Here is a 13,839-nt window from a genome sequence, read left to right on the forward strand (position 1 = left end):
ATATACAATACAAACTGCACATCTCAGTTATGTAAAAACGGAAAGAGCTACCTATTAATGGGATTTAGAGATAAAAACATCTTTCATTGGATTTAAAAATACCCAGTAGTTGTAACAATCGGTTTCCTGTTCTCTTAAATAACTACAGTTATTGATACTTAGCTTTATTGACAAGTGATCCTTCTTAATCTTAAAATCGATCGGTCATAGGAAAACACTCCATCAAGCATGAAAGGGCTGAGAGGGCTTCAACACAATGCAGAGAGTTTGCCACTCGAGTTGTCTTGTGTAGCGTAAACCTGTCAATAATGTTACACTGGAGCCCCAATCTGGATGTCTGTATTGTTAAAAATGTCTTTACACGATTTGGAGATCATTTTTTGTATATTTATAGCTATTTGTTTGTTTATCTGTTTATTGAATTTAAGTATGTTTTTTTGAAAGTGACGAACTTGTTATTGATTGAAAACTTTGATGTAAAAAGTATAAAATTGTAATTTACGAAAAGTAAATATGTATGGTATGGAATTATTAAATGTAGGTGTTTCATATATTATATCTATTAGTAATTAAGTACTATATTGTACAAGCGATATTTGATTTAGCTATCTTTATTATGTAAGAATCTAATTTTTCCTACAGATGTTCTAGTTATAAAAAGCCATATTAATTACCATACAGATTGGACCAAAGAGTTAGTGTAATGGCAAGAGTAGAGTAGAGTAAATGCTAACAGGATGTTGCTAATAAATTATAGTTATTTAAGTATTTCGTAAGTAAATTCGCAGATTTATACAATATAAAATTTAAGTACTTTATAAAGTATTTATTATTCAGTGATGTACGTGTCATCGCGGCGGGGGTAAGACATGTCAAAATATTTAACCCGTTAATAAAAAAGCTAAAATGGTGAAACATTTATTTAAAGGCGGCTATTTCTCACCGCACATAGAAGAGTAGGCAAAGGGAAACTGGCACGCTCAGTTTCCATTAAGATACTTTGATTCCCTATTTTCAAGCGATTTCTGTAGGTGTTGCGCGTTGAGTAGCGGGACTCAATGTCGCGCTTCGCTGTAAATAATCAAAATAGTAAATATTTCATTTCCCCGAGTGGGAATCGACCATCCACCAATCCACGGTCCGTCTTGTTTACAGTCATATACTTGTGTATGTGTAAATTATAATTCTACTGTGTTAGGTTTATAACAAGCACATCTAATCGATTAGAATAATCCTATAGTGTGAATATAAATGTTATAGAGACAGAATAAGCTTTAGTTGAGGCAAGTCGTAATGCAGGAGTGCAACGTTTAAAACCACGTTTGTGGGTTCTATTCGCATTCGGGGGAAAAAAGTATTTAATATTTTTATTTTCTCGCTCTGATAACGCGGCATATAGTTCCGCCACTCAACACGCAATGCCTCCAGGATTCGTTTAGAAGTAAGAAAAGGAAGTGTCTCAACACTACGTTCCCAGATTTTTTCTGCCTACCTTGCTATGTGCAGGCTAAAAGCTTTTTTTAGGTTTACAGTATACGTAAAGCTAAAAAAACCTTTAGTAAAGTAACAATAAATACAGCAGAGTTGGTCACGTGTTACACAACAAAATAAACCACGCTCTCTGTATTACGTAAGTACATCAGGAAAAAGTTTTATTTACCTAATATGGCTTCTTATCCGCTGCGGGATTAATTAAAATGTAATTAGCTACCGTTTTAATTATCATTAAAGTTAAATAATTAATGTAATTATTGCATTTACCCAGGCAAAAGTAAAAAAAATAAAAGCTGTTGTGCATTTTTTAGATTTTTTTTTGTGAATTTTAACTTTGTTTATTTTTACATAGTTCACTTCCAACGAAAAGGATTTTAATGTGGTTTTTACAAGAGCTAAAAGTAACTAAGTGTTGTTAAATAAAACATAACTTATTTCTGATTGTTTTAATACGTCTATAAAAATGTTACAATACTATCATTAATAAATACTAAATAAATAATAATATCACTTAAATGGGAATGTGGTTTATTTAAAAAGTGGAAATAATTAATAATATTAGTATATTTACAATATTAGGAATGTTGAATATTAGCTAAAGACAAATGCTACAGAATATTTTCAATCATCTATATCTCTAGTATATATATATATCTTTCTCTATCTTATAATATGGCTAGAGAGAAAAATAATGAAAATGAGTTCCTTTATATTTTTTACAATGTATTATTATTTATCAATGAAAAAAGTCTGTAATTTAGAAGTCATATAGGCGTCTAAGTACTCTTTTTGAACTTTTCTGGTTTAAGTTGCGTTACCTTAGGGTAGATTATGTGATTATTTTGACATAGCCGATATTTCGATGATTATATACTTAATATCTTTAAGCGTAAGATTTTTAATATTTATATTTATAGCTTAGGCTAACACAATAATAATCAATGAAAATACTTTTTAAAATTCATATTTCCATTTCAATACGTATTCAGTCAGATTTCTTGTAAAAAAGTTTATAAATGATAACTTTTCTAATTTAAAAATATTATAATACTGACAGTCCTTACTTGTATTATATTATTTTATTAATAATATAATTGCTATAACGTCTATATTTTTATGATCTATCTATGTTAATCTATAATCGTAACATTTACTTTAGAATAATAATACTTCAGGCTTACATCTATCTACTTGGAATATAATAATAATATATTTATTATTTATATGTGGGTTTTTTTTACAGTAAAATATTACAATTACTATTAAAACTGAACTTTTAATGAGCTAATATAAATTATGATTTTTTAATCGTTCTGAAACTATATTACCAGTTCTATTTTTTTTGTTGACTTATAATTATTAGATACTAGTGTAAAGATCCAAGAGCTGTCTTCCATTGGGACTAATATTATAAATAAATCTTAGTAGATTCAGTATATGAGAATGTTACGAATTTAGTTGTAATACTTTATATCATTCAACTATACAGTTAAAAAAACGAATACATTGTCTTTTGTGCTACATCTGATAAATAAATATACAACTACAAGCTACATATCTACTAAGTACAAAATACCGATTAATATATAATTCGCTAATATGGCCGCTACTATGTCTGTCTTTTGGCAAGTCTGGTCAGAAGATTACAAGATTAATTAATTTTATCTATAATAAAAGTCCTAACACACATCGTGTAACAGATTTGTAGTGATTAAAATAAAATAAAACACTGCTAAAAGACGTTTCTGCAATAAAAATTGATGTGAATTCAGGAAAAAAATATTTATACGATTGTAAATTTAGATATGTTACTTTCTAAAACATGTATACACTAACTATTTTGATAATAAATTATAATATTTGATAGCAAAAGATATGCAATAACTACTCATTATTTGCAAATGGCAACCCATTTATCATCTTGACATTTCTGACAATCGACTCTACAGCACCAATGAAAGGTGCAATTGCAAGGCTTAATACTGGACTTTCTGATGAGGGCGTGACCTCGTCCGCAACAAAGGAGGTCACAGGATCCAGTACGAGAAGTCCTTCCGATACGACACACGCGGCCCGTTGTACCCGCGGAGTCCATTTTAGGGTCAACTTCGCAAAAACTTGGTGATCTGGTAATAGGAGAATAAATAAAACTTTATATAAATTTAGGTAGATTAGGTAGATAGGTACCTGAAAACTTCAAATACCTCAAACAATAAAAAATCAATTAAATGTTAAACTACTAATATTTTTGTACAATTTTTAATAAGTATAATAGAATAATAAATATTTTTTAAAAAACAATACTCACCTTTCAAAAAAGAGAAGGCTAGATTTTGGGGCTGGTCGAGCGCGGCTCCTCCTCCTGCCCCGTGGTCGACCTCGTAAAACGGATGGGTCGTTGTTTAACTCCTCTTGTGCTACGATGAGTGCCTAAATCACAAGGGTCAAATTCAATGTTGGAAAAAAAATATTTAGAAAATTGTTGAAAATTTGTGAATTTTTGAGGTTTAAATAAATATTATCCTTTACTAATAAAGCTACGCCTAGGGCACTATCGTAGCACATTTTTACACATTTTTAAAGAAGATTATTTTTACATTTAAAATATTTTTATTTCTTCGATCTTTATCAGGCATCTATAAAATACTAAATCTATTTTTTCTCTTCCTGTACTATATGAGAAATACGAGATATTTGACGGAACCTATGCTAATTATACAGAAGTAATATTTTTATTTAAAAAATAATAATCAAATAAATACAAAACCAATTATAAATACCTTGCGGTATTGTCGTTTAATACTAGAAGCCACTACTCTGAAGTCGGGTGTGGCTCGCCAGCACGTTCGCAGTTGACAGCTGCCTGACAAGCCGTGACACTTGCATCGGACCTCCATGTGTGACGAGAGAATCTAAAAATAAATAAATAAAAATATTAAATAGCTTTACGCTGTATCCGGCGCACAACAGGGAGAGGAAACCTAGTGTTAAGACACTCCGTTCCCCATTTTCCGTCGTTTTTTTTGAGGCATTGCGTGCTGAGTGGCGGAACGGCCGGCTTTTGCAATTAATTGCTTAATAGCACCTAATTGATTTCTCTGAGTGGGGATCGAACCCCCTATCGTCGCGTTACAGTGACTGTGCCCCTTGCCACTGCGCCACTACGGCGTCTAAAAATGAAAAGTCGAATTTATTAAAACATAATTTAATTGAGATAAACCACATTCATTTCTTGGTCAATCAAATAAAAATACTTTAATATTTTTATTCAAAAAACAAAAAAGACCTATATTTGCGCCGTTCAATATCCAATACTATATTAACATACCAACCCAAAAATTCGAGCGAAAAAGGCGAAAAAGCGAAAAAGGCGTCCAAAATGATAAATCCGACCAGCACTCGTCATTCCCTTGCGTGCCACCATCACGCGATTAAGCCACCCACTAGTTCATAACATTTAAATAATTAAACGCCTCGCCGCAATCACTCTGACGTCTTAATTTCGCGATCGCCGCCGGCGGAACAATTTCCCAAATTGAGTTGGAGTAAAAATTCAAATAAATTGGTACCGGTACCTGGTGTGGACCGCCTCCCGATCCTGGGGGCCCTAATAACCTGGTATTAAGAGCGTCCGCGATAGAATTCGCCACCCAAGACGTTTGTAATACGTCGTAATGAAGCCGGAATATTAAAAATGGCCTCAACCGCTTATTATGTTCTCACCTCGACGGGCGCTTCGTGAAATACGGCGGACTAATATGGGCCCCGGAGCTGCGGTCGGGCCCTCGATAGCTTAATAATGGCGCTATCTATAACACTTTAATTTCAAATCGAGACCAAACTTCAGTAATAACTGTCGAGATCTGTTGATATTATGTTATTCATTTGTTGTGTTGTGTAATTGTATTTGTGGTTTCGTTTTTTAATTTTGATTATTTATCAAAGGGAAAGTAATAATAGTTTTTATACCTTTTAATGTTTATTCATTTCATTCTTACCGGAAATATCTCTCCTAATGATGTATTTAAACAAATTTAAGTAAATGTTGATATTTATTTATAAGACAGATTATGAACTAAAATAATTGCGTAGAAACTTACAAACAAAGCATCGAAGACCTTAAACAATAAAATCTTCGATTTGCCTGTAATCATCAGCTTCACGCTGTATCCCGCACACAGCAAGGTAGGCAAAGGGAACCTAGTGTTAAGATACTCCGTTTCTCACTTTCTGCCGAATTCTGGAGGCATTGTGTATTGATTGGCAGAACTCAACGCCGCGCTTTGCCCCGATACCAGAGCGAAGAAATGGAAATATAAACCTAAATAATTTTTCACTTCATCGAGTGAGGATCGAACCCGCAACAGTCACAACCTTGTGCCGCTGCGCCACGACGGCCTATAATTATCATCCTTTATTTACCCATAATAATATATTTAAATACTACTATTAGCAGTAGGGTGTAAAATTTATGCTTCTACTGTCCTGACCATTTTCAAAATTATGTATAGAATTTAGGCGTTATTGCTCAGCATCTCGATTTTTTTAATTTTTCTGTCGCCAGATAGAATAGAAAATTAACCTGGAACTTACTTTCTTTATTTACCGTCTATGTAGGAGGCATTGCTTTTTATATTCTTAACTAAATCTAAAATATTGTTTACCTTTTAAGGAATTTACATCTATAAACTATCGCGTCATGTATTCGTGTAATCTTAGTTTAATATATTATTAATTATGAACCACACTTCAGTATAAGTGCTTATTTTCATCATCAACTCCTCAAGTCGGCCACCTACACTTCTGTTCTCAGACACCTCGTTTTAAGTTCGATGATGCGATAAATTATTTAATATAAATATTTATTAGGTACTTAAAGTACTTATAATTGATTACGATATTGAGAAAAAAAAATCAAAAGTCAGCTTCACGCTGTATCCCGCACACAGCAGGGTAGGCAGAGGGAACCTGGTGTTAAAGCTCTCATAACCCTTGATGCCAGAACGAAGAAATGAAAATCATTTATTAAAATGTCAATATAACATGTTTAAGATATTACGTGCTAATAACCACAAACACTCGCCAGCACTTATAGAGAACGTTCATTAGTGAAGAAGAGACGTGAGTCATTAAAAAATAATCATTTTCACAGCAGTAGCAAAAACTACACAAATAATGGTTGAGGCCAACCTATCATTAAATACAATAGCCCTAATTAAAACGATTTCTAGTATGTAATTTTGTTTGATGTGAGTTTATAAATAACATGGCAGAGGTGACTTTGTCTAGAGGTTAGCATTATCATAAATTTCTCATTATTTATATCCTTAAACCCATTTTATAGTTACATAGGTGTGAAGTTTTGCTATGAAAGTGTTATTTGTGATAACTTAATGGATTATGAGATTTTTTTGTTTTATATATGGATTTTTGAGATTTATTTTGCATGTATTTTAGCCATATGTATTTAAGTTACAAAAGTACGTGAGGCCGTTATGGTGCAGCGGAACAGTTTATAACTGTAAACGTGACGGTTGGAGTTTGATTTCCATTCGGGGGAATAAAAAAAATATTATAAATTATTAATATACTTATTTCATTCCTTCATACTTGGATAAAGCGTGATAAAGATGAAGTGAGGCGAAACCCAATTCAGCCACTTAATATAGAATGTCCCGAGATTTAGGGTATAAAGTGAAATGGAAATCTTAACACTAGGTTTCCCCTGCCTTGCTATATGTAGGTATGTGGTTACAGCGGGAAGCAAAAAAACGGAAACAGAAAAGACATCTACTATTAGGTACCTACCTTATATTGAAAGTCATGAAAATATCGATTGATAGACAATAAACAGGTACTCTATGTTAAAATTCTTGTAAAGAAACTAGCGATAATTAATTTAATATCTTCTCTTATTTATTTGATTCTTTTCTAGCCATAGCGTAGAGTTACAAGTGTATGACCATGAACACAACTGACTGTAAGTTCGATCCCCACTCGAGCAAATGAAATGTTTCTTTAAATTTATTTTTTCATTTTTCCGTGCTTTGCTTCAACACCAGATGTTGAAGCAAAGCGCGGCCTTGACTTCCACTACTGAAAATCGGGAATGGGGAAGGTTGTGTCTTAGAGCTAGGTTCCCTCTGCCTATACTATGTGAAACTGATTTATCTTTTAAATATTGTTTCATCATCTTTTCCTTTATCTTTTTGAAAAATAATATATTTTAAAAGTGTAGTAGTATGTGAATCACAAGCTAAACTGCTGGACGATTAACGAGTGACTAACGCTAATAGGTTTAAGATGGCCGTAGCTAATCCGAACGAATTATATTACCTAGCTATCGGTAAAACCGCACACGACGTACATAACATTGTAATTTTATAATATTTTTTTTTGAGTACAATTTAATGAATGACCGCGGCTTTATATTTTTTATTTGATAAAATAATCAAAAAATGATTAAAGATGAGGATATTGACCTGAAGATATAAAAAAAAAAACATATACTGTCAACAGAATTGCTGTTATGGCTGGGATATGAAATCGGGGAAATGTTTTTAGTTTAATATATTTCCCTAGTTTTTTGTATAGAGAGCATTCTTTTCATTGTGGATTTTCATCTTAACATTCAATGAATAAAGAAAAATTATCGAGAAATAGAGAAAAGAATCAGTAATCATATTTCTTTTCAAATTTCATGCTTTTTCATGTTAACATTAGGCTCGTTATTCATTCCCTCAAGTAGAAATTGAACCCACAACCATCGTTCTTACAGTCAGTCAGGTGTGCCACTGTGCGAAATCTTCTCTTTCATGGCATTCAGTAACTAAATTTAAAAAAAAACTTTAAAAAAAAACGGTTGGGGATACGCGTACGTGCAGAAGAAACATACTAAGGTAGGCTTATTATATTATCTAAATAGGAACAACTTACTTACTCCTACATAAGATCCATTTATTACAGCGTGTCAGTCGTTACGTGAACGTGCATTGTCACGCTAACGGTTTGAGACATGTAATTGTCACCTATATCGCATTACCGAAGTCATAGAAAATTTGTTTCGAGGCCAATTATGTTACGAACGAATGACTACAGATAATAAACTAGAAATCAATATATTTGCTAATTTAAGGCTTAATTTATAATATTTACGGGAGAAAGATTTTGTGTTGTGGTAGACGATTGTTTTACGTTACGTGGTGAGTGTAGGTTCATGATGAAAATGAAAAAAATATGTATTTTACACATACATATTTAACAAAATTATAAGGATAACTTTATTTTCAGGATATACGTGTTTGCTTTCAGGTGTCTTATAATACAGGCAAAGTTGTATATATCTTATAAGAGAGTATTCCCTTTTGCTATAGGATCTTTCTTAGGAATGATCTTTATACTACCAAACGCTGCAGTCTCCTCTTTCGCCTCTTTACTGCTATCAACTTTTTCATATGCTCCTGGGGATCTTCATGCTTTTTACGTGACCTTCCTTCAGTTTCATCAGTACTGTGTTTTCGAAGGTTAATCGAGGTCTCACGCCCGAAGACCTCTCATTTTCATTCATAAATCATATTTGCCATTATTTCATCACTAATTCTCTCGACGTGCCCAATCCACACGTTCTTCTTTATTCTAACTCTATGTTATCACTTCTAAAAATTTTACAGTCAGTTTTTACCGAATGTTTGAATGAAGCTAAAAACATATATAAAATAAACAATTAGTATTTGAATATGAATAAATGTGTCTTATAAAGATTGCATGAATTAAAAAGGAATAAAAGAAATCAATACGCAATGGGTTAACTTTTTACATAACATAAATATGAATACATCGGTTGTTTTTTGTAATATAATTATCACCTTGGCTCTCTAATGTGATACCTAATTTCTTGTGTGGGTTGAGGTCTTTTATAGAACCGATGAAGGGTTCCTTGCCGCCTCTCACACTGTTGTCCACTTATTTTAATATATATAGTAACATTTTTGTACTTTTAAAATACATATATATAGATAATAACTTAGATAGATATTTTTGGTTTGTATAATCCAAATTATAGGAGATTTAAAATTAATGAAGTTGATGATTTAAATAAAATTATTTCTAATTTAATTGAAGATTCTATGACTCGCTGATGCTGAAGCTTAAACATTATTGTGGCAGTATATACAAATATCTATGAGCTACCAGTTGAATAATAATTTATGATTTACAGTTTGTTATAAGGCTTGATGAAACAAAGCGATTTACTATTCCTTTATTAGTGAAAATTATCCATAAATAATTTATGGGGCAGATATTTTTAACTATTGTACCTTGATGATTCAAAAGAGCTTGTGAAATGACTTAATTTATAAAGAATATTTCGATATTCTTAGACTTTTACTTACATATTATATTTATACGAAATTCAATAACATAAAAACGAAATTAAAATATTAAAAAAAATCGACCCAATCCCAATCCGCCACACCAAAAACCAACCATTGTAATTTCGGTGGATTTTATTTTGACATTAATAAAAATATCATCGAGGGTTATTATAAGCGAGCGTGTCTAACAAATCTCACTGGGAGGCTGTTAATTACGTGCCACAGCCAGATCCAGCCGCCGGTGGAACAATACTCAAGTGGGGTCCAGGACCACCGGCCAAGATACCCATCTTAGATTGGTAGAGCATCTCTATGTAATGATTTTATAATGATTATTGCGCAATGTTGCCGGTAGGTGAGCTAGCTTATGTTCCCATATATATTATGTATTGGAATATGCTTGGAGTTCGGTCATATGGGATAGGTTATGAGAAAATGTAACATGTGGATTAAGATATTGTATGTACTTACTTTAATTATTTTTTATTTATTTTAATATATTATAGGTATTTAATATATCAAAATCTGCAGATTGAATTGCAGTAAATTTGATAAGAATTTACTACGAAAAGTCTTCGGCATTAGATGTTCGTGGGCCATTAGTTAAATATTTTCTTAACTTAGTTTATCAGGCAAAACCATACAAGACTTCAGTTTTATAATAGGTGCAAGCTATTAAAGTAATTGTTTAGATTTTCTAGTTTTTCTTAAGACTGTTTTCTTTTTTGGTTTATTGAAAACAAATTTACCAGAATAATACGACAAAGATCAATTGAGAAAAGTACCATTTAGGTATGAAAAAAAAAAGAAACGCCAAATACAAATTAATTTTATAAACAAAATAAATATTTCATTTCCTCGAGTGGGGATCGAACCCACAACCAGTCGATTTTACGGCCACACTTTGAGCCTCTGTGCCAAAAGTGGCCTCAAATATGTAGGTAGACAGATACATATAATTAATAATATATCAACAATATTCTAAAGTATTAGAGCGTAATATAAACGTGTTAAGGCAACATTGTAAGCAATCATTAATTTTCGACTATTTTGTCTTGACTTCATACCGATTACAAGATGCTCGTAAAACGTCAAAATAAAATACGCATTAGACTTAGAAGTGAAATACGATGGAAGTTGTAAAATAATATGTTATTAATAGATATCTTTTATTAATCCTTAAATATGTTGTTATATAATATTTATCTAATAAATTACTGTTTTAAATATTAAATAGAACAGTAATAAATTAATTTATTATATTATAGATAATAAAAAGTGTATAATCTAATAAATTAGTGTATTAACGTTTATAGGTCGAGAAATAAGAGGTCATGGTGGTACTGCGTTAATGCTTGGGCTATGGTTGGTGGTTTGATTGCCCGTCCAGGAAGTTAAATACTTAATGTTTTGAGGTTCGTCATTTAGCAAGCAATACCTCCGGATTTCGGAAAACAAAACAAATAAAAATACTTATTTACAGCTATAATATTGTACTCGTATATATTTAAATTTTAAATGTATTATTAATTAATATTATACTGTTCTTAAACCATATTTAGCAGGTGTTATTATCTAAATCAAACTACAGTGTAGAAACAGCCTAATTACAGAGTTATAAATGTCACTAATCGCCGGTGGGCAAACATCAATATAAATTAGGCACCCGACCGGACTATATAATTAACCACTATAAACGAATTACAAATCAAACAATTTGTACTAGTCGTGTTTGTATTATAAAAAACCACCTCTAATATTAATGATATTGTATTCATTGGTAAATCCAAATACGTGGTATGCGGGTTTAATGTCAGATTTTGTTACGGACAGACGTACAAAGCTCGTTGTTATATTAATATCACCGTTTCACTGAAAGAAGGTCTTTAAAGCTTAAAGCTTAAGGTGAAAGTCGCTTGATTCGGGCACTAAAAGCAGCATTTGGTTGTCATCTTGTCGCAACGACATGTTTATTATAAGAATACCTATTAAATTATTAGAAGTAATCCGGTAGGGTAGAGCAAGTATTTTGGCTTAGCTGCCTGATGCCGTCCACGACGACCCACCGTTAGATGAGTAAGCTGACAATAACAAATCAGTGCGTGACATATTTATGTGACGGCATCGCCGCTGTCATAATATGGCTCCTCCATATCTATATTTATTGTTGCAGATTAATTTAATTGTCCATAAAACGAGTTGTTTTGTTTTACTTGGATTGTGAATATTTCTGCGTTGATAAATTTAAAGTATGCTAAAGCGTTTATTTTTAAAGGTTCCGTACATAATGTGAGGATTTATAAGATTTTCGAACTGATTGTGAATGTCGAAATGAAGTAAGTTAAACGAGCGAACTGTTTAGAGTGAACTGGAAAGTTAGTTGATTTGCTCAGACTTTTCTCAAAAATCAATTTCACGCATTTTTCACGCATCCCGCAAGAGAGAGACATATATTCTGTATTCTGTATGTTACTTAATGATTATTATACTTTTACATGGACAAAGAAGTTAACTCCATCTAATCGATATCTTTTTAGTAGTTACAGTGTATTTTACAAATTTCTCTGCTTCCACTATTTCATGCTCCGTTGCCAAATTAGAGGTATATCTGATATCAGTCGAGAGAAATAAAGATATCTGATTTTCTTAATAAATTTACATACTTTAATTAAACAATCTAATTCTATTCGTATAATAGAAAACTCAAATCCGTAACTAAATAGAAAGTAGCATCCACCATGACGAGAAACATTGATATAACATATTAATTATTAAAAAAAAAGTTTAAAAAAAAACGTTAATTTTAACAAAAGCCAGTCACGTTACGAAATCTAAAGTTATTTTCTGTTTATATTATGTTTTAACTATAGCGATGCATCGGACCACCCACTGAGGTCATTACAACGCCACGCCCATTTACCGTTGATCCTAAACTGAATGTATTGTAAGTCATTTCTCCATCCCCCCAGGGTATTTAAGACACCTTTACTGGTGTATGGCATATGGGATATGTATGATTTATGTATGTAATCATTAAAATATTTATGTAGGTGAATTTGGATTTTTGAGTTGGTTGGCTAATAATTGTATATCATGGTTTTGAGATTAAAAATCAAATCAGCTTTCCCGCATACAACAGGGTAGGTAGAGGGAAACTAGCGTTAAGACACTCCGCTCCCCACTTTCTGCTGTTGTCTGTTTAGTAGCAGAACTCAACGCCGCGCTTTGCCTCGACACCACAGCGAAGAAATGGAAAAGGAATATTTTGAGCTTAAAATGATAAGATAAAACATGATTTCTAATTATTATCAGCTTATACTGAATTTATTGTTGAGCTTAAATATGAACCTAAAAGCATCTATTCTTTTTAATATTTTTTTACCTTGACACTATCCCCCCGGATATAGCAGGGTAGGCAGCAGACACTCCGTTACTCATGCACCACCCAATTGTTGAGATATTGGGCTTTTGGCTAATTACGAAAGGGGAAACGATAATAATTCACACCCCTGAGTGGAATCGAACTCATAACTGTTGCTATTACAATCAGACTGCCTCATAATATGCTAATTTATATTATATTTACATTTTATAAACAACAAATATTATATTCTTTGATCTATAAGAAGGCGATAATTTAACTAAATCTTTTGTAGAAACAATGGGATCAACAAAGAGTCAAATGACATCTCTTGAGGTGATGGCTCTTCAATTTCTTTATTAGACGCACCACTGAATATCTTTAGTTTGATCATCGAGGGTGAATATGATATCAAAGACGAAGCTTGAGACGTAAGGACAATTATCTTAATTAATAGATACAAGTACACGCGCACAAATAATAACCAATAATTTACTTTATAAGTGCTCATAACGCAATTGGAAAATGTTTGATTTCTCATGATGTTAACGAGTTCAATTTCAGCCGTGTGGATTTACACTTCTATTTATTTTTTTCATTAATTTAGTA

The 13,839-nt window shown here is 32.0% G+C and overlaps 1 protein-coding gene across 1 annotated transcript in view; it reads right to left on the reverse strand.

The window, feature by feature from the left end:
• Nucleotides 1-1,779: 1,779 nt before the first annotated feature.
• The window catches only part of Wnt10 (Wnt oncogene analog 10), a 28,179-nt gene continuing 16,119 nt past the window's right edge, over nucleotides 1,780-13,839 (reverse strand). The window contains exons 4-6 of the mRNA XM_085189849.1: nucleotides 4,275-4,406; nucleotides 3,803-3,924; nucleotides 1,780-3,620 (exon numbers count right to left, since the gene is read on the reverse strand). Coding sequence (XP_085045975.1) covers nucleotides 3,386-3,620; nucleotides 3,803-3,924; nucleotides 4,275-4,406 — 489 coding nt within the window. The 3' untranslated portion in view covers nucleotides 1,780-3,385. The remainder of the gene's footprint in view (nucleotides 3,621-3,802; nucleotides 3,925-4,274; nucleotides 4,407-13,839) is intronic.

This window comes from Heliconius melpomene, chromosome 1 (assembly GCF_056956725.1).
Source record: "Heliconius melpomene rosina isolate 202511_hmr_F chromosome 1, ASM5695672v1, whole genome shotgun sequence".
In the NCBI taxonomy this organism is placed as follows: domain Eukaryota; kingdom Metazoa; phylum Arthropoda; class Insecta; order Lepidoptera; family Nymphalidae; genus Heliconius; species Heliconius melpomene.